We start from the raw sequence: 21,320 nt of genomic DNA, 5'->3' as shown, positions 1-21,320 counted from the left end.
GGCCTGGGGCTGTGCTGGGGAGGGGGCCAGGTGGCAGAGGGGCCCTGCTGAGAGGAGCTCCCTACTGCAGGGAGAGGACCAGAGTCATGGGCCTCAGACAAGGTGAGAGGTGACAGCAGGACCTCAGGTCAGAGACGCCCATTGGACCGTGAGCCCTGGGAGACACGCTCTCCCACCCGACTCGGTCACACAAAGGTGACAGGAGACTCCTTTTTCTTTCCATCCACGTGGCCATGACCTTTCCCACAGCAGGCCACGCGCGGCTTCACAGGCGGAAGGGGACGCTGTCACTGACGGAGCTGCTGTTTAGCGCGCACCCACTAACCGCCAGGCACCACGTGTGATGACTACAAATCCCACGAAGCAAGTATTCTGCCTTTTTCTCAGAGAGACGACACTGCAATGCAGAACCATTCAAGAGGTTAGCTGCAAGGCCATACACAGGGAGGGGGCGGGGGGGATTTGAACCCAGTGTGACTCCACAGCCACACGCTTCCAGCTTCCACGCCAGGAAGGATCAGCCACGGGCACGGGAGGTCAAGTGTAAAGACAGGAAGTTGCTGAGAAAGCCCATCAGAGGCATTCTCCTCCCTCCACCCAACAGGAATGCCTCCTGGTGGGAGGGCGGGGGAGAGGCAGGGCTGGGCCGGCTAACTCGGAGCGTGAGGGTGTGTGCGTGCCTGTGTGTCCCAGGAAAAGAAACCCAACCGGCCGATAAGATCTCTCGTTTCCAGAGCAAAGAACCAATTAAACACAAGGCAGATGTGAGCAAATAAAGCTGTGGCGTCCAGAGAGAAAATCAATACCAGATTATACGTCCTGGCCCAATCATATACCGATTAATACAGAGCGGGTGGGGCTGGGGGCTGGGCACAGTGAGTCCAGCAGGCTGCGGGGCTGACCTGCCTGCCCCCGGCTGCCCTACCATCCAGGCCTCCTCTGCAGGCCCTGATTCTAAAGGGCCGGTGTCTGAGGTCTCTGGGGGAACCTGTGTGGTCGGGGGGGGGGGGGGGGGGGGGGGGGCGGGGAGGATAAAAGGAGTCTCCTCTCCCCTCAGTCATGTGGGCACGAGGGGCGGAAGGAAGAAGGGCGAGGTGGGGGAGAGATGTTGGGAGGCTGGGACCCCCTGGGAAGGGACAGACAGTCAGACCAGGCAGACCAGCTGTTTGACCTTTAATTTGCTACAGAAAAAAATAAGGGGCTTGCTTTTAGAAAGTGATAGAAAATTAGGCAAAAATGGGAACACTGGGAAACAAATTTCCACGCCTGAGAAATGATGAGGAAGCCCCCGGCTATTCTGTCCGTGTTCTCGTTAACTCAGAAAGCACAGCCAAGAAGTTAATCATTTTCAGGGGGAGTGATAACAACAGCACAGGTCGGGTGGCCGTGGGGACGGGGTGGCCCAGAACCTTCCATGGAAGGGCTGCAGGCTCATCACCCGGTGCCAGGGACGAGGTGGCATGGCACACAGCCACCTGCCAGCAGAGTTTTCAGGTAGAGCAAGCCTCCAACCCAGGGAGGTGGCTTTGCAGCAACTGAAGGATGAGTCAAAAGTGCCGGCGTCCAGGGAGAGGAAATCTGGCCATGCGGGCGAGGGCAGTCACAGACTGTGAAGTCCTGCCCTGGTGGGGGCAGGACACATGGCCCAGAACAAGCCCACCCTTCCTCCAAAATCCCCAACTCTCTCGGGCAAAGGGGACCCAGCGCTGTTCGGGAAGCAGAGAGCACAAGTGGAAGGAAAGGTGGAGATCAGCGATGGGAAGGGCACCTGCCTCTATTTTCCCCCAGGAAGCCCCTCTGGCCAGCGCCCCGCCTGCACCTTGACTGAGCCTGGACCACTTCTGACCCAGAGGCCCTTTCCACGTGGGAGCTCCGAGGGCCAAGGACTGTTGCATGCCAAAGAAAAACGAAATTTGCTAGCCGAATATTTTTTAGACATTTTGCAAGATGCACGGCCTCCCTGACAATTTTTAATGTACTAACTGCCTGGTCCAGTGAGTTGATTAATTGGTGCTGGAGAGATCAATAAAAAACAGAAAATTAAAACAATTTTAAAGTGATTAAGTAGTTTAACACCTGTCTCCCGTCACGTCAGCGCAGGAAGAAAAATAAAGCAGGTGTCGAAGGGGCCTCCTGAAGCAAGAGAAAACAGCGCCTGCCTTGGAGAAATGACAAATCACAGCTGGTGGATCAATCTAAGTGCAAGCAGCCCTTCCCCGGGCCCACTGCCTCGGCAGCAAGAACCAGGGACCCCAAACGCTGGGCACCTCCCCGGCCACTCCTGTAGAGCTGCTCCTCAAGCGAGGGAGGCAAGTGTCTGTTGAGACCCTGCAAACAGGGTGGGAGGAAGCAAGGTGAGCCCGAGAATACCTTGGCCTAGATCCGGATGGGAGAAGGCACCCACTAACCTTCTCCTTGGCCTCATTTCCAGCCATTCGGAGCTGAGTCTGCAATATGTGTGTGTGTGTGGGAAGGAGCGGGGCGGGGTGGGGGAGGGGGGGTCAAATGCAGTGAGAATGCCTCTGGGAGCCATGGGGTGAACAGAGGAAGTAGTTGTAGCTCACTAGCATCACCAGGGCGTCTTCTGGAAGCTTCAGGTCGCCACCCTGACTCCCAAGGGAGACAGCCTCTCAACCCCACCTTCCCTCGGCCTCCCACAGCCGGGCTATACCTACGGGAGGTGCAGGTACCTGTTGGATGGTGGCCCAGATGCCCGTCACTCCTTGTGCCAACCTCACTCCCCTCGTTATTGTGAAAGCTGCACAGCAAGTCACTCCTTTCCTGTAGTTTCGTGTACTGGACTCAGAATCACCGGAAGTAAACTCATGGAGCACAAGAGACAAACATGACCCCACTTTCCTGCCAAAGCCCTAACAACAAAGCAGAGGGAGTGACGGGAAGGGGAATTAACAAAGGCTAGGGGTGACGCCCCAAGTGAAACACTTCACAAGTCTCTCCTTTAACCTTGAAAGTGGACTTGAATTTTGCATGTAAAGTGCAGATCTGGTGTGACTCATCTTAGAAAGCTGTGCGGTCCTGTGGCTTCCCTGCCTGGGCACACCCTGCACCACCCTGAGCTCTGGGGAAAGAAGCTGGTCTTTGACCAATGCCTGCACTGGGACAGAATGGGCCTCGGAGGGAAAGCCCCTCTGTAAATGCACACCTGCTGGGCACAGTCACACGCTGTTTTCTGCTCTCCTGCTTCCTGGTCTCCTTCAAGGTCCCCTGATGTGGCAGCTTTCACCCCTAAGACCAGGACAGAAAAGGACCCCAAGCAACAGCACAGAAACCTTGCAGCAGGTTTAAAACATTGTTATAAAAACATCTAGAAATGTGATTTAAACATCTAATAACATGAAATGTTGGACATCAAGGCCCGAGCTGAACTCACCAGCAAGTCCCCCTTCGAAAGCCCTCTGTGAACACCTATCACTGAATGTGAAGGGAAGTCATCGGCAGTAGCTGGGATCAGGGCAGGGCCAAGGACGAGGCGTTCGAACTAGTGTTTGTTTTAATCAAAACCCTTTTCTTAGCCAGGTTTGTTCCCTTTCTCAGACTTCCCTCTGGGAGTTCTGCTTCGGTATTCATGGGTTGGGCCACTCTATATTCATGTCTGGGGCCATATTCGCGCAATGAAAAGACGTTAAAACCTTTACAGCCAACTTAGGCCAATGACAACCTCACAAAAAAGATTTGCAGTCTTCAGCTATCGGCTCACTTCTTACAATAATCCATACAGCCAAATGTCCACACACCAAAACACAGTCTGTCTCTGGGCATTTCCTGCCACAAGGTGTCTTTGATTTGATCAGGATGCTAACAGGACCTGCAGCCTCACTTGTCTCATGTTTCTCAAATGTCTGTTTGCCAAAGGCGCCATCACCAAGGTGCGCTGCTCAGCCAGGGGAGGGCTGGCCGGTGGACAGGCAGGGCCTGTGCTACCCAGAAGGCAACTGAGGGGCGGGGCCCAGCCGGGGGACCTCACCACTCTCAGAAGCAAACACCAAGTTCTTGACACGGCGCCCTCGGGCCTGCTGCTCCCCATAGAGTAGCCTCGGACTGGGACTGACGGAGATAAAGTTTCCCTGGGTCCAAGTTCCAAACTCGGCTGTTTTGTTTCTGTTAAAATGCAATTGTTTTTCTCTGGAGTGTGCGGTGACTGCTCGGCGTCAGGAAGATGTATGAAAACCTCCACTTCAATTCAGCATCCCTTTTCTCCCAGACAAACACGGTCGGATTTTAATAAATCAAAGAGCCACACTGTTTAATAAAAATTTATTGACTTACAAGTGATTATTTATCAAAAGACCATTAATAGCCGGTACTGAAATGATGTGTTACTGGGTGGTGCTGGGAGACTAATAGGAAATCAATGCAGCTGGCCAGCCAGAATGCATATGAGCAGCCCCCCCCCCGACAGCTAGCGCAATTCCACCAGCCAAATACACCAGACGCTACCCCTGGTGCAATGAAAAGTTCCCCCTTTTTATTTATCGTTTACAAATGAAATGATCAATACTTTTAATCTAGAGCAAAATTTATTAACTTTCCCATCGGAGAGAGACATATTGACTGGGGGGAGCGGGAGTGTTGGTGCGGTGGAAGATGGATGGCGGGATGGTCGTCTCTTAACGTGTCCAAGAGCCAGTGTGCATGCAGCTGCCCTTCCAGCCGGTGTCCCAGGCCACACAGGCGAGTGCGGCCAGAGAAACCAAGGCTGGCCACCCTGGACGCACAGCAGGCGGATGGGGCCTACGACTCAGGGACTCTCATGCATCAGGGACCGTGGGAAACACTATTCCTGACCATTGAGGTTTTGGCCAATTCCAAAACCTCAATGGCTGAATGTACAGTCCCACCATTGGTAGGTGCTGCTGTGGCGGGCAGAGACAGGATGTGCCCGAGCCTCGGCACTGGGCTGGGCTGGGCACTCAGGGCTCTGTGCAGCACCCGCCACCACCTCACCCCAAACCTTTTATCACCTCTGAAGAGCAGCAACAGGGAATGGGTCTGACACAGTCAAGAATCAAGTTCCAAAGTTGGTTCTACTGTAGGATATAATTCATATCTCCTCTCCTCACTTAGTAAAAGAGGGACATAACGAGGATGTCATCTCAAACTGCGCCATCAACCGTAGCCTGGCTGAGCTCTGGCCTGGCCCACAGCTTTCTAGTGAGCTTCCTCTTGCAGGGGAATTTTACTACCCTCTTTAGAAAGTTCCTTCTCTAACTAGCTGGGGTAAAAAAAATCTATTTGAGTGAAAAAAGTCTTTCCAAGATCTGCCATCAAACCCACCTGGGCCCACGGTCACCAACACGGCAGGGGACTCTCCTTTGCGCGTGGACACCCTCTGGTGGAGTTTCACTAGCCCCATTGTTTTGCAGGAAGCAAATGGTTTTAAAATGACTTCTCTTAGTTCTGAACTCAGGTGACTGTAGAACTTAAAGTCAAAGTTTGAACTATGGTTTAAAAGTTACAGAAACTGCAGAGGTGGAAAGGGCTTTGGAGGTCATCTAAGCCCAAGTAGCCAAGATGTCACGGACTTCGAAGTGGGACTGGAAGCTGCTGGTGCTCACGACTCATGAATGCCACACTTGGCTCTGTTCTAAGAGCACCGTCTCTGCTGCTGGGATCACAAGAGGGAGCGTATTTTTTATTTTATATGCTTCTCTGTTATTATCCCTGAGTGCCATGAAGTTTTACCCCACAAGACCAACTCCGTCATCCCAAACCAAGTATTTTGACTTATGGAGGCCTTGGGCCTGCAGGGTCCCCCCTAGAATGACGGGCAGTCTGATGTGTAACCAGCGCTGAATTAACATGTTAGAGATTTGTTGTGGGGGGTACGGCGTAATTCATCTCTCTTCTCCCCACTTAGTAAAGGAGGGACGTAATCATTGCTTAGTCTCCACAAGTTATTTCTTTACATAGTAGTGATTCTAAACCAGGCTCCTGCAATCCTTTGTCATCAGCAGTTTTGTTGAAAATAACGTGAGAAAAATAAAGATAAAATATTAAATACCTATGAAAATCATAAATGTATTAATCAGCAGGCTTTTTTTTCCCAAGCAGGCTTCTTTTTTTTTTTTAAAGGGAGTGTAAAGAGGGACCTTGGTCTTCAAGATCCATTTTTAAAGATGATTCCAGCAGCTTGAAAACACTGTAAATATCACCTCTTATAAAGGCTGATATCGCCATTTCCTCCTGAATACTTTGTAAAGCAGTTCATAAGGCGGTTCTTGCAGTCATAATAGTGTTTTTATTCGAGAGTAAAATGTTTCACTGGGTAGCAGGTAAGAGGAAATGGGGCAAAGAGGTTAGGCAGTGGTTAGGGCGAGTTACACTCAGGTGAGGCAGGCAAAGTGCTATCGATTCAGGAGCCTCAGGGGCGGGGCTTCATTCCCACGTCCCCAAATCTCAGGCCGGAGGTGGACTTGGAAGTGACACTTACCACGGCTGGTGCAAAATCCCAAGGTGTGGTGACTGGGCCACGTGGAGTGAAGGGAAGTGGGGGAGAGGATAAATGGCAGAGGTGAGGCAGCTCTCTTCTGAGGGATTGGAAACTGGTAGACCCTTGACCCAGAAGCTGAGGGTGGCTTGGCTCTGGATCTGCCTTCAGTGACTGCAGGTGGGCACAGGGGGCCATGAAGCCTGCTGCTTCCCTCTGGCTGTGTGGTGCACACACACCACAGCCAGTCTTGCCCCTCACGGACTCTCCCAGGCCTCCGCTCCTGCCTGGCCCTGTATTTCCTCATGGCTTTCCACTGTCCTTACAAGACTGCCCCTGCCATCCTGCACTCTCTCGCCCACCTCGACACAGCGTGCCCACATCACACACTTCTAGTCCCAGGGCACCATTTGTGCACAACTCCACATCGCCATCCCTGCTGGGAATTCTAAGTGAACCAGGGAGAAGTGCGAACAAACATCTGATCCGCTTTCAAAGAGCAGCAGCAGAAGCTGTGGAACAATGCTAGTCCTCCGACCAGAAGTCAAGCTTCCACCCGCCAGCCCTGGCTTCTGGGTTCTGTAACTTTGTTAAGAAACGTGTTGCTTAGGGTTACATCTAGGGGGGAAAGAGTGAAGGGAAAATCCCCCCTGTTCATTCACCGCCAAAGACAATTTTATTTACTCACAAAACAACTCCGAAGCCTGGGCAGCAGCGCCAAGCTCCGCCCTTGTCCTGCCACATCTCAGGGTCCTGGACTTGTAACACTGAGCTCCATTATCCTTCACGCACAGTAGCACTTCAATCCCACAACAACCCTGTGAGGTAGGTATCACCACCCCTCCCCTCCCGATCCAGGTTACAGATGGGAAAACTGAGGCACGTGTTAACAAAGAGCAAGTCACATGGGAGTTTGGGGAGCACTGGAGTTTGAACAGGAAATGACTCTTGGTTCCCACCACACACTAGTCACTGGTCCATCTTGCCTCTTCCCATGCCCTTTGGTGATTGCATGAGAATTTAAAACTTCATTTTGCTGAAAGCCCTGCAGACAACAGTTTTCTTTTATCCGGTCTGCAAAGCCCCAAGGCTGGGGCGATGTTGGGGCTGGCTGGCCACACTGCCTTGCAGTGCCTCTCCTCACGACTGGGTGGCCCTTCCCCCAGCCACGTCCCTGGCATGTGGGTGTCCTACTGGCCCAGCACGGGAATGTGGCCGAATCTTCCCCATCACTCAGCCCCGCGTGTGCACAGGTGGAGGGCTGACTTTAATGGCATTCATTCCTCCAAGGAACTTAGTGTAAAAGAAACAAGAAGGCCTCTCATCCTGGGCGGCAACACCCAGTAGCACTTGCTTCAGAGGGCAAGCCCAGGCCCTGCGGCTCTGAAGAAGCTGGCGCCAGGATCCAGAGCAGCCCGAAGACCTGAGTCTGGAAGGAATGCAGCAGTGGGGGCGGCGGCAAAGACTCCAGCTGGCTCCCATCAGGAGTGCCAGGATTCGGGCACGGCGGCTCCGGCCAGCGCGAGGTGTGGGCTCAAGACCGGCTCCTGTCCTCATGGTTCCCAACGATCATCTTGCTGTACAGCTTCTGCTGCTCCTCTTTGAAAGCATCCTTCACCTTCTCCCTCTTCAGACCACCATCCCTGGGGAGAGGAAGGCTGCATGTAAGGACGAAGCTTCCTGCCCACCCTGCACCACAGCCACTGCCCCCTGCTGCCCAGAACCAAGACACTCCCGCAGAAACAAAGGTCCCCCATGGCCTCTCATCAGGGTGAGCTCAGAAACCGGCCCTGGACTGTGGAATCCAGCCTTTCTACCTCAAAACTCACTCCTGCTCAGGGCCAGAATTCACCACTCATGTTCAAGATACTGTCATTGCTTAAACCTACCAAGGAGTTTTAAGTTCTTTCTACTCCAACATTCATCCTCATCTTAAAAAAGACAAAGGAGGTATTCTGGCATTATGGAAAGTGAACCAAGCTTTAGAAACATTGAGACTTACAACAAATCGGTAAAATGGATCTGTGAAATAAAATCTGTAAAGTTCAGATCCAAGGATTCTCCAAGATCATGCAAGCAATGAGCACAGGGGAAATACTGTGTTCTTCCTTCTGTGCTCAGGCCAGTACCACGGGGAATCCCAGCACTTACTCATATCCCCAAATAATGCGCTCCACTTGGATTTGCTTCTAAAGTCCCACTCCCACCCCATGTCACCTCAACTCTTCATCTACACCCTAGAATTATCACATCTTCGATGACTAAAGAGAATCCATGCCCGTTCAATCCCCACCTGCCCTTTTCTTAAGTTACGGAGCGGTAGTGGTGGAAGTCTCTGAAGGAGCACCATCACTGGACAGACCATACCCCAAGACCCGACATCACTCCACCCTCTCACATCCACAGCAAAGGCGTCCTTTCAAAGGCAGCCACCCTGTCTTCCCCCAGCCTTGAGAGGGACCGTGAGCAGTGCATGAACATTCTGGCTCTACAAGCCTGTCAGACCTGAGTTCAAAATCTGGCCCCAGTGTTTGTTCTGTGACTTTGAACATTGGTTACTTAATCTCTCTGAGTTTCAGTCTGTCATCTGAAAAATAGGAGCAACAATTTCCATACTTCACGGAGCCCCTCTGAGGATGAAGTAAGATCACACAGAGCACCCACAAATTTGAATTTCTACACTTTTCCCACAATGTCCACTCCAAAAATGCCCTCGAGAGCCCTGCACTTAACCTTGCGGATCCTAAGATGCCAGAATGGTTTCCCTGAGCCAGCACTCACCCGTCACTCTCCTGTTATTGGAGTGTAACTACCTCATAGTCCAGTATAAGGGTCTGCAAACTATGGTCACAGGCCAAACACAGCCTGACACCTGTTCTTATAAATGACGTTTTACTGGAACACACACGCTCATTTGTTTATGTGTCGACTCTGGTGGTTTTCCTGCCACAAAGACGGAATTAAGCAGCTGCAGCTTAATGGTCCACATGATCCACAAAGCCTAACATATTTACTGACGCTACAGGAAAAGTTTGCCAATTCCTGCCCTAGTAGGTAACACAATAAATGCAAAATGGAAACTTGTGCCTTTCTAAGGATGATCCAATTTTGCCAAATATATGAGATCCGAGCCTAGGACTCCTGAGGTTTCCAGATCAGCATCAGGGCTCCCCCACCTGAAGGGACAAGACTGCTTGGTGCCCTGGTAGACAGGTACCAACCCCAGAGCTACAACTCACTGCTTTAGTCCAAGCATTCCGGGCTCCATGTCCCCCGAGATCAGGGTAACAGAGGAGAGAGCAGGCAAACTGCTCACGCCCCAGGGCTGGTGAGCTTCATTCTCCACACCAGAGAGGGGAGGAGTCTTCGTAAATGAGGTCAACAACTTAGCATTTCCTTCAGAAACTGACATTCTCTCGGACCCAGCTGATAAAATCACAGAGACTCACCACAGCAGGTCCACGAGTCCTCCCTGCCTGGCAATGGCGGACTTCACCCTATTTGCAAACTGGACGGCATCTTCATCTGCCTGTAAGAAAGTGAACGAGACCACTGAGCCCAGGCTCACACAGAGCTAAGTGAAGACCTCTGCAGTGGGGGTACCTACCTCTCTGGTCATGGGAGGCAGGTACCAAACGCTGCAGACGATGGCCCAGCTGGTCATCATTCTCAGCAGGTACGTCACCATCCCATACTTGCTGCTGTTCCAGAAGGCATCACCGAACTGAGGGTCATACTGAAAAACAGTGGACAGCAGTTCTGACGATGAATGCATCCTTGGGGCAGTGTCAGTATTAGAAAGCTGATTCTAGCCCCTCCACAAACACCTCTGAAGTAATGCTACTCCCGGCAATTCTGACCTCTAGAAACATTAACCTCCCTGACTGACCCAAAATACTGCTGTAGATTCCCGGGGAGGACACCCCTAGCAGCTTTCCTCAGACAAGTGTCCTCATCTGCAGCGTTTGCTACCAAGTTTTAAATACCATTTCTAGTGCCTTTGACCCAAGAGAAAACAATTAGAATTGCTTCTGTAATTATGCTCTAGCAAAGCTAGTTATCTGTTTAAGCAGGAGGCTCTGCTCTGATTGACCATCAGTGCTCCTGAGTAAGCGGACGCACAGCGACAGTACAGGTCTCCGCCCCAGAGATGCTGCACTTCCCACCAGGACGCAGTCTTGTAAGATACTTTCATTTGCTAACGACTCAAACGGAGGCAAAGGCTGTGATTCAACAGGATTTCGTGGGAAATGTAGCCAATGCTGTGACCCTCACTCTCACCAAACAGAAGACTAATGTAAGTGGCCGGTAAGCCTGGTGGGAGGGGTCCTGGAGCGAGTTACAGAAGCAACAAAAGGAACTGAGCCTGAGGAGAATGCCTGAACAAAGCGGCATGGGACTGGTATCAAATGTTTGAAAGTCCATCACAGACAAGACGCGAGACTGGCTTAGTGTGATTATAAAGCAAAGACCTAGGACCTGAGAGTGGAAAAATAGGAGGTGGGAACTCAAGCTGATGCCACACAACCAAGCTGCCAGCCGTGTGGACAACGCCCCTGCAGGGAAGAGCTCAGAAGGAACACAGGCAGGAGGCTGTGCTGGGGACCCTGCAATCAGGGCACAGGCTCGGTCTGACCTAGATGATCTTCCAGGCCTTTCAAGCCTAAGTTTTATGATTCGCAGAATAGAAATTGGATAATTATGCCCAGTTGAGAACCTGAGTACTGAAATGAAGACATTTAGATTTAATTACAGAAAATAAGAAATTTAGATATAACTACTGAAGGCTTAATGACTTCACATTATAATACCAAAAGGAAACCAGGGAGAAGAATGAGTTGTAAACATGTCTGTGATTTGAAGAGTGTTGTCCTGTTTTGTAAAGCACTAACTATACTGCATAGATTTAAAAATGTGATATGTGTCAGTGTGTGTGAGTCCTTTGCTTAGGGCTGAGTCTCTATTCCATGCTGGGCAGACCCTATAGAGAGAAAAACAACGCAAAAAAGCTCCAAACAGCAATGAACTGCTCAAAATCAGATAATGACCATTTTGGTGGAAACAATTTTGGTGGAAGTGCAGTAAGAGTCTTGAAATTGCTAAGGTTATCCAAGTTCGGTTACTGCAAACTGCACAAAACTAGAAAAGTATCTGTGGAGCAGAGCTCTTCATCTTATGGGGACTTTAATTTGTGACTGGAATGAAATGTTATGTAAAATTCACATGCCTTTTCTTTTAGAGAGGAGTCGTAACTGCCCCAAGGGTCTAGGTTCCAAATCTGGTTAAAACCACCGCTCCAGAGCAGGGTGCCCCGTGTGGCTCCTGACCGGCAGCATCAGCAATGCCCAGGAAGAGTCAGAAGCACAAGCCCGGCACCTGCATTTTCACAGTCCCTCCGGGTGAGCTAATGTAGCCGAGATCCAAGGACCCATGTTGTCCAGTGAGCAGAGAAGGCTTCTGTCCAGTGGTTTGTTTTTAATAAACATGTACGGGGAAGCACTGGTTCTCAGCACGCTAAAATGCAGGGTGGCGTGCAAGCAGAGCAAACGCCTCTCTCCACTCCTGCACCCACAGCAGACACTGCATCCCCCACAAACCTATCGAGCAGCCCTGACCCCTGGATCCGCTGCCCTGCAGCCACTCTTCATCGGCCATCCCTGCCCTGGTGCTTCACCCACCCGTAAGCATTTGCAAGAGGAGCACCTCTTCCCCCACTGCACCAGCTGTGCTGGCAAGATGAAGATAAGAAACAGTATTTTCACAGAATGCTCTGCAGACAATAGGCAGACCCTTGCAAAAGTATGAAGACTAAATTCTAATTTCCTCACAGCTCAAATTTCCTCACTATTTTACCCTGATTTCAACCTAAATACTTTAAACATGTTAACAACAGCCTATGTTGTTCAGAATAATGTAACAGCAAACTTTTAGAAATAATACTGTGTATTTATAAAATCAAAAGAATGTGAAGGGGGAGGTGAGGGAAGGAGAAAAAGGGAAAATGAGTCCCATTTCTCTGGGTGAGTTTGAACAATTAGAGGTACCAGTTCCTAAAAGGTGGGGGGATAGACTAGACAGGCCCTTAAGATCCACTTCACCTTATAAACTGTCCTTGGTACACAGATGAGCCGCCCTGCACCCTTGCACCTTCACCTCTCCACCAAGCACACAGATCTCCTGGGCAGCACCCCCACTCCCTGCAGTAAGCCACCTCTTTAGGTGGAACACCTTCCATCCCAGCTAGGTTTATGAAGACAGGTAATAAGGGGGGGGACACAAAGCTTATAGAGTGTTCCCCACTTCCTGAATTGGTGGGGGCGGGAGGGGTGGGCTGGAATCTGGCTGCTCCACATTCCAGGACTCCCAGTCCCTTCTAACAGGTTGTGAACAAGGCCAAATGCTCCCAAGCACTCGACCCACACGGCCCAGCCCAGGCTCCTCTGCCGGAGAAGATCAACCCCTGATGGTGCCACCAGCGCCTTCCTCCACCTTCTCTGGCTGCATCCTGTTCCTGGCAGCAGCCACAATGACCACACGCACCCTCAGAGGTCTTGTACCTTGATAGCAACAGGGTAAACCGTGGCTCCAATTTCAAAACTTCCCTTTTTAAACATCATCACGGATGTATTATTGATGCAGGTTCCTAAAATGCAAGAGAGAATAAAATGCTTTTTCTAACAGTTCTAATGACTCTTCAAACAGGATAAATCTGTCCTCTCCTCAGCTTATGAATGAACATTTAAGAGAGATGAGCAACATACTCATTCGCTTCCTATTCTCTTACGACAGGACCAGTCCTTGATGAGCACACACCAGCCTGGATAAAAGGCCAAAGACGCCTGCAGACTTGGCAGGTCTCAGTAAGAAGTCTACAGGAAGCTGAAGACAATACTACAGAAGGGATTCTGCGTTTTTAGCCCCACAACCAATCTAAAAGGACCTAACATTATTCATGAAAACAGATAACCCCAACAAAGGCTGAGGAACTTGGTGCTGAGGCAACTCCAGCGTCCCCATCCTGCACCCCTCCTCCCCACCCCCCACACACACAGCAGCCTCGGTGGTGATCAACGGCTTCTTACCCTCTGGGAAGATGAGGATAGGAAGCTTGCTTTTATCCTGCACGTGCTCAGTCAGTCTTTAGAAGAGAAAAATAAAACAGAGGGTCAGACAGCCTTAGTCCATTATCACAAGAATGCACCTATGCATAACCTACATAGATGTGATACTAGATGCTGCATAAAAACAAGTGAACAAACATGATGACTCTATATTTTATAAACCCCAAATCTAAATCTCACAAAGATAAAACTCCTAAGGACAGGGAAAATGAGATGACTACTATTTAATTCATACAATTATTCCATTAAGTATTAAAGTTTGTATACAGAGGACATTGCACAGACTTGGGACTGTCTGCAGGACACACCTGCTATGGGGCCTTGCAAAGAGCACCCCTAAAAAGCGCCTGCTATAGAACTTCTACCAGCCTTGGAAGCTGGACCTACATCCACCGGGCTTTACACCCTGTCCCTGAGAGAGGCAGCAAAGGGACTTTAGTGGCAGGTTCATGTGTCCCTATAAAAAGTGGTCTCAGTTGGGTCTGGATTCCTCTCAATTTACTGCAAAGCTCCTGCCATTACTTGCACCAGATTAATCCTTTTTTCAAGCTTGAAACAGGGCAGCACTTTGTTGCATTGCTCTAAGTTTGTTTTTATTTGTAATAATAATTCCTTTCCATATTTCAAATAGCATATGTTGTTTGTTACAAGGGGTGCAAGAAATTAGAAAGGTTTAGACACATTACTAACAGTAAATAATATTAGGGTTTGTATACATTTTTATATTTCATGTTTTAGAAAAAACATTTTTATTATGAAAGCAGTATAGGCTCAGTCTAGAAGACACCACAATTCTACTGTGGAGGGATAACTACCTCTAAAATGCATACTTCCTCTGTAACTGGTCATATAGACGATAGCATTTTGTTGACTTACCTTTTAGCCACCAGGTGGCGATCTTTCACCTCAGACCGCTCAAACCAGACGTGAGGGCAGGCCTTCACCATGGCTCTCTGAATCACACCCATGAGTCCCCCGTGCACTTGACCCACCTAATCTCAGACAAAGAAATAACTGGTAGTGAAGCCATCTTCACACAAACCCCCCACTCTGTGGAGAAAGCCCCAGATCCCACAAGATAACCACACCAACCTCTCACACTCTAACATTTGATTGATAACCACAGGTTTCTTACTATTGAGAAACCACTATTAGCCTCCCTGAATCTTACATTTCTCTTTTTAATCAGTGATACCAGAGATGCATAATTCAAAACACAGCTGAAAATCCCAAAATGAAATAATGAAGCTGAATGACACCTGTGTAAAGTGACCCCTGGGCAGATTCTCCAATGCCCGGGAGCCCAGTACGTTCAAATCCTCCCTCCCTGTCTCCCCTCCTTCCATGCCTAATCTCCAGCCACATTTTCAGTCACTCTGCTCAGAATATCTGCTATCAAAGTCCCAAGGAGTTCTCAGAAGCAACAAAGGCAAAAATCTAGACCGGAGCCCATACATAAACATGTTTACCTGCTCATATTCTTAAGAGCGAGCTTAGTGAGGGGCCCAGAAGCCTCCCAGACCTGACCAGTCTCTAAAGTAAGAAGCCTGCCCCAAGAAAGCAAAAGAAAGAAGTCTTACCATGGCATAATAGCCATCACTGGCTAAAATGATGACGTCGATAGGAGAGGTGTGATTGGCCACACAGATGCCACCGTTTCTAGGCCTGTTTTTCCTGTTTAGAATGTATGCAAAGCAATACAAATTCATGTGAAACAATTCATTTGGAACTCATCCCTCACCTCAGCTTCACTAACTCTAACTGAAAGCTCAGAAGAGCCCCGGTTGGCTGGTTGTAGTTGGGTTGTGTTTTGCCAGCGCCACTTTCCCTCTGTATGTACCACTCACCTGTCGTGGTAGGTGATGATGGCTGTCAGGGCTCGCACGCAGATCCGGTAACACATTAAGTGAACGTGTTTACTCAGGAACTCCTTAAACCTGCAACAAGAGGACAAAGATTTTTGTTTTTCTTTTATGTCAGAAGACAGGTAGTTACTGACTCCAACGATTTAACTATTACAGCCTACAGTCCTTTATGACTGCAAAGTATTTTGTAAGTATTAGTGTATATGGTAAAACCCTGTAATTTATTAGCATCTTTATGCCCATATATTAGGAAACAAAACATGATGAGAATTGTTAAATTCACCTACGTAAAGGGTTTAGAATTCATAGCCCTACAATTTCCTGCACAGGTGAGTCTACTAGATTCCTTTCCTTCCCTTGAGACAAAGAAAGGCCAGAGTCCAACCTCCTACCCAGCCTGGGCAGAGGAGAGGCTTATTTGCTCCAGAATTTCCCAGAAAAAGCAAATTTCTCCTTCAAAGAACAAAGAAGCTCTATATACATTTCTTATCCTTTTACCAATTTACTAACACAGTAGAATGCTTAAAGGTAAAGGTTAGCTGTAAAACTTGCTAAAACTGGACTCTACAGTTTGTGGTTTCTTTCCTTTGTCTTTAAATGGGAAGTGTGTGAGGGTTAGAGGGCAAGACTGGTAATAAAAGACTACAGTGCTGATGCCATTGTTATCGTTGGGTTATTTCATCCACCTAAGATTCTGTGGTTTGGCTGCACCCAGAGAAGTAGCCTGGCCTTCATTACTGCAGCCACGTTCCAGAACTAACCACCCCTCGGCCATGGACACTCTCATTCTACTCACCTCCCATTTGGCAAGTATCCCACCACAGTTGTGCCCACCACCAGAAGGCTAATCCCTGTGAAAGCGAGAGCGATCCTGTAATGAGAAGACAAATTAAAACACAGCAAACAAATCCTCGCACCATGTATAGAACTGAATGTGGGAATTGAAAGCGGCATCATGAAATCACCTCCAAGACCCGATCACCTAGGACAGAGGTGGGGAACATCCGGCCCGCAGGCCATAGAAGACCTGATATATCATTTGGTCTGGCCCTGTCCAGGCATTAGGGGTGAGTTAATTAAATGTTTGACCAAATATAGCAGGCTAATTTTTAAGTTGTTAATTTTGTATGGCCCACATATGATGTTCTAAATATCCAAATGGCCCCTGGCAGAAAAAGGGTTCCCCACCCCTGACCTAGACTCGAGTTCTATCTGGAAACTTGAGCAGGCCTATCAGAACCAGAGATCATTTTGATTCAAAACTGATAGCAACTATGGATTTGGCTCTGAACTGACACTATTTCCTCAGGCATCAGGCAGCCAGAATGATGGCAAATCCTAACGTTGGTTGGCTGTTCTGCCCGCAGGCATCTGCTGTCCTGCTGTCTTACCCTTCCCTTTGGCTTTAAGGTGGCAGAAGCACAGCTTCTCTGTGAAGCAACAGGAAGTAGAGCCTGAAGGTACCAGCATCTGGCAAAGCACACGGTACAGAAAGACCGAGATCAATATTGCCTCTGTACTAGAGGAAAGAATCAGCCTGCCCAGGGAGAAGTGGCCAGAGAGCACATCATGTTCCCTTCCCTGTATTTTGTCCATCTAGACCAGCGGTTCTCAACCTGTGGGTCGCGACCCCTTTGGCGGTCGAACGACCCTTTCACAGGGGTCGCCTAAGACCATCCTACATATCAGATATTTACATTAGGATTCATAACAGTAGCAACATTACAGTTATGAAGTAGCAATGAAAATAATTTTATGGTTGGGTCACAACATGAGGAACTGTATTTAAAGGGCCAGAAGGTTGAGAACCACTGATCTAGACACTCAATTGGTCTTTAGAAACCTATTTCTGTCTGATATGCAGAAAATCAGGGTCTTAAAAGGATGATCACCAGTACCCTTCCAAGGGTCAGAGGGACTGGCCAATGAAAGAATCCTGCTATCCTTTCTAAAATGGGAAAACAAAGCAGGGACAAAGGTAAGCAGATCACGCGTGGGGCTTAGGCAGCAGCAACTCAGGTCCTTTGGCGCCCGCTCGGGCCCTGCCCTCACCTCAGAGGCAGGAGGAAGCAATACCGAATCAGCACTCCTAAGCCCCATAGGATAGTGAGCCGGAGGCTGATGTACTGGAAGTTGTAATTGGTTCTGCTCAGCAGGTTCCAGGACTCCAACTCCTCCGCTGAGAATCTCTTTGTCACCTCATCATCCATAATGGTCTCCATCCCTTTCCGGCAAAAGTAGAAAATGTCAGAGAGCTCAAACTCTGGAGTATTATCCAGAGCTTTACTGCTACCACTTCGACGAATTTCTTTGATCTCTTCTTCTAGTGAAGTGGGATCTTTTGCAATAATTCCTGCAAAAGAGAACACCCCGTCAAGCAGCGTGCTGGAAGAAAGCGTGTGAAAGACGCTCAGAGTACACAGCCCACCTTTGACAGAGTGAAGAGTCCGTGTGGGAGTCAAGCACCCAGGAACATACTTCAAAGGGAGCTTTTAGGATAAGGACCAAGACCCAGTCTTACCATTGGTGTAGGGCTTGTAGAGTTGGTGGTTCCTCTCTTTGGCTCCTCTCTCCATTCTCAAGGTCGCCCACTACAGAGGGAAAACGGTAACAATCAAGAACAAAATCCTTTCTTTCAGGGAACAACTCCAATTCCATTCTGTGAAAGCCTCAAGCCCTGTCACCTGAGATCAGATTGTAGCCAAGAAAGCGCCCATTGTAAAAGTAAGCTCAAAGCTCTCCTGCTAGAGCAGGCCTCCTGCTTGATCACTAAGACCAAGAGTTAAGTCGCCTCCAGGAAAGAGCTGTAGACTAAGAGGCATGGGTAAGTTTCCAGCTTCTCACTGCCTAAATCTCTGTCTCACGTTCCTTAAGGAACTCCCTAGCTGACTGTACGCGGACCTCACACATTCCTCTTTACTGCCAAATAGCAGCTATTCACAAACAGCAAAATCAAGTTTGTTTGTTTTTACTTTTTAACTTTTTTTTTGGTAAAAGCATCTATTTTTTTCATTATAATTTTTTATTGTTTAAAGTATTACATATTCTCCTTTTTCCCCAATTGACCCCCCCCCCCGCCACTCCCACCCCCCAGGACAAACCCCCACCACCCCAGTGTCTGTGTCCATTGGTTATGCTAATATGCATGCATACAAGTCCTTTGGTTGATCTCTAACCACCCGCTCCCCTCTGAGGTTGGACAGTCTGTTAAAATCAAGCATTTTTAAAGTTATTGCCTGCCACTGGATGCTGCCTACCTCCCAAATTATTCCAAGAAAGCGACAATTTTAATTTTCAAGTAGAAAAATGAATTTAAGTAATATATATGTCTGGACTGTCCATTCACCCTCTGAGTAAACTTTTAACAGGAGAACCCCACTTAATATAGAAAGACCTAAAAGTGGGTCATTGTTAAAAAACAAAAAAAGTATTAAGAAAAAAGACCACTATTTTGAAATTTAAAAAATTTGACACATATGTCCCTTACATCACTCATGCCAACACTCTGAAAGTTGGTCTTTCCTATCTACAGAAGAGAATGATAGCACGTCAACATCCTACATCTCAAGAGCATTTAGACCAGGGATGGGGAACCTTTTTTCTGCCAAGGGCCATTTGGATATTTGTAATATCATTCGCAGGCCATACAAAATTATCAACTTAAAAATTAGCCTGCTGTATTTGGTCAAACATTTAATTAGCTACCCCTAATGCCTTGTCAGTGCCTGACCAAATGATTTATCAGGCCTTATATGGCCCGTGGGCCAGATGTCCCCCACCCCTGACTTAGACAAATGAAATTATGTACATAACAGAACTTGGGCAACGGCATAATACCCTAATTGTCCTCATTACTAAAATAATAATCGACTCTGGAAGAGATCTAGAAAAGAGAGTCTCTTCCCGGAGCTTCTCTTCCTTCATTAAAATATTTTAAAAAATATTTTTATTGATTTCAGAGATGAAAGGAGAGGAAGAGATAGAAACATCAATGAGAGACAATCACTGATCGGCTGCCTCCTGCACGCGCCCTTTTGGGGATTGAGCCCACAGCCTGGGCATTTGCCTGACGGGGAATTGAACCCTGACCTGCTGGTTTATAGGTCAACACTGAACCACTGAGCCACACCAGCCGGCCTTCATTAAAATCCTTTTAACTAAAGAGAGTCAGAGGCTGGTTCTCTCCCACTATCAAATAATGAGAGGTGAAAACATTAGCTCACTTATTACCTACAGGAATACATTGTCATCGAATAGAAAGTTATGTCCATGGTGATCAAAGAAATGGAACAGACATCTTAAAAGGTGTCTTTCAAACTTCTGTTTCCAGTTACGCAGGTGGGAATGAACACTCTCATCCCATGACACAGCACAATCCACATGGCCCAAAGCATTTGGTGTGGATTTTTCTGGCAGAGCCTGAAGTATTAGCAAGATTGTTCTGCATGGTCTAGCAGTGCCAAAAGCAGGACACAAGTTTAATCAGTGATCTGACCTCATCTGGAAATTTCTTCAAACTCCACTGTCTAAAAAAACAGATGGCTTACAGAGTCACCCACTCAAAGACAGGTCTACGGCAAGAAAACTCTCCTAACCCATTTTCCGTATTTCAGATATTTAGCCATTGATGTCTTTTGGCTCTATGCATAGACGACCTTTTCTAGAAGAAAATGTAAATATAACTCCTAAAATGGAGGAAGGTGAATTTCATCTGGGGATTCCATCTAGGGAATAAGGAGCAAAAAGTTTATAAGCCTGGCCATACAGAGAGGTCACTCAACCAGAGTTTAAAGGGCTTTCCATTTTGGCCAAGACTCTGTATTTGTACTGCAAAAACAAATAAAAGTACACAATCAGAATTGGTTCTGTAGTGACAATTCTGATACTCAGATCAGGATGCAATAGGCAGATAATACATGACATCAGGCCTCCTGAGCATTAGAATTTATGTCTGTGAGGACTGCTTCACTCTGCAAACTTTAAGATGGCTGTGGTTTTGTTCACTGGAAAGGGATTGCCTTAAATGCGATTCTGTGTCTCCTAGCTCTACGACAAAGCTTGGTCATAAACATCCCCTTGCCCTCCTGCTTTGCACATTACAAAATGCTTCTGTTTAGGAAAGATCTGTCCAGTCAGAGTAGGGGAAGAGGGCAGGGTTGGAGGGACCAGGTTATTAGCTCAGAACAGCCTGTGAAGGAATGGCTGGACTACCTCACCCTGGCACAGAGGACTGAATGAAGCAACCTCTGATAACTACACAACTGGCGTCTCTGCGCTGTCACTTTAAAAAGTACAGTGTTCTGATACCCAGAATAAACCTGAGAACCCTAGGTTCACAGTTAATTTCCCTATCAAGCCCTCTCCTCCTCTGTGAGATGCCATTCACTACACTGTCAGTATCAGACTGCTAAATTATTCCCTTTTTAGCTTCTAGCAGACAGAGAAGAAACCATTTAAGGACATTAACAATGCTGCACTCTTAGGTGACATTAAACCCAACGCAGACCTTGGCAGGTGAAATGCAGGCCCTGCCCTTAGAAGTGCAGACGGTTCGATGGTGCACTTCTGTTGGGCATTCATTCTATTGGGAACTAATTTAGGAACTAGTCACACGAGTGAGGTCTAACAGTCTTAGCCACACTCATCTCAGCGGAAACCTTCCTGTCCTTTTCAGTCAGTTCCATTGCATTTTCCCATGAACTAACTCGATATACCCAAAGACTCAGATCTTAAAAATCCAGCTCCCATCCTCCATTACCTTCTAAGTCCCAAGCAAAGGCTACATCTTTTAACAACTCTTTTCTCTCCCTGCTTCAGTTATAATCTTTAAGTAAACTGCCAAATCTACAAATCTTGACTTTGCACCAAAGTGCCAACCTCACAATT

General features: G+C 48.1%; 1 protein-coding gene across 2 annotated transcripts in view; it reads right to left on the bottom strand.

The window, feature by feature from the left end:
* Positions 1–4,258: 4,258 nt before the first annotated feature.
* GPAT4 (glycerol-3-phosphate acyltransferase 4) overlaps positions 4,259–21,320 on the bottom strand; it is a 42,245-nt gene continuing 25,183 nt past the window's right edge. For both annotated transcript variants that reach the window (XM_070408451.1, XM_070408452.1), the window contains exons 3-13: positions 17,956–18,025; positions 17,487–17,787; positions 16,231–16,305; positions 15,417–15,506; positions 15,150–15,243; positions 14,446–14,561; positions 13,531–13,586; positions 13,006–13,091; positions 10,056–10,184; positions 9,898–9,977; positions 4,259–8,091 (exon numbers count right to left, since the gene is read on the bottom strand). In XM_070408451.1, the coding sequence (XP_070264552.1) occupies positions 7,983–8,091; positions 9,898–9,977; positions 10,056–10,184; positions 13,006–13,091; positions 13,531–13,586; positions 14,446–14,561; positions 15,150–15,243; positions 15,417–15,506; positions 16,231–16,305; positions 17,487–17,787; positions 17,956–18,025 (1,206 nt within the window). In that variant the 3' untranslated portion in view covers positions 4,259–7,982. The remainder of the gene's footprint in view (positions 8,092–9,897; positions 9,978–10,055; positions 10,185–13,005; positions 13,092–13,530; positions 13,587–14,445; positions 14,562–15,149; positions 15,244–15,416; positions 15,507–16,230; positions 16,306–17,486; positions 17,788–17,955; positions 18,026–21,320) is intronic.

The sequence above is a fragment of the Myotis yumanensis genome, unplaced genomic scaffold (genome assembly GCF_028538775.1).
Source record: "Myotis yumanensis isolate MYYU_CA2020_CCGP unplaced genomic scaffold, mMyoYum1.0.hap1 SCAF_3, whole genome shotgun sequence".
Lineage (NCBI taxonomy): Eukaryota > Metazoa > Chordata > Mammalia > Chiroptera > Vespertilionidae > Myotis > Myotis yumanensis.
Note: the sequence above shows the minus strand (reverse complement) of the source record. Positions and strands in the feature narration are given on the sequence as shown.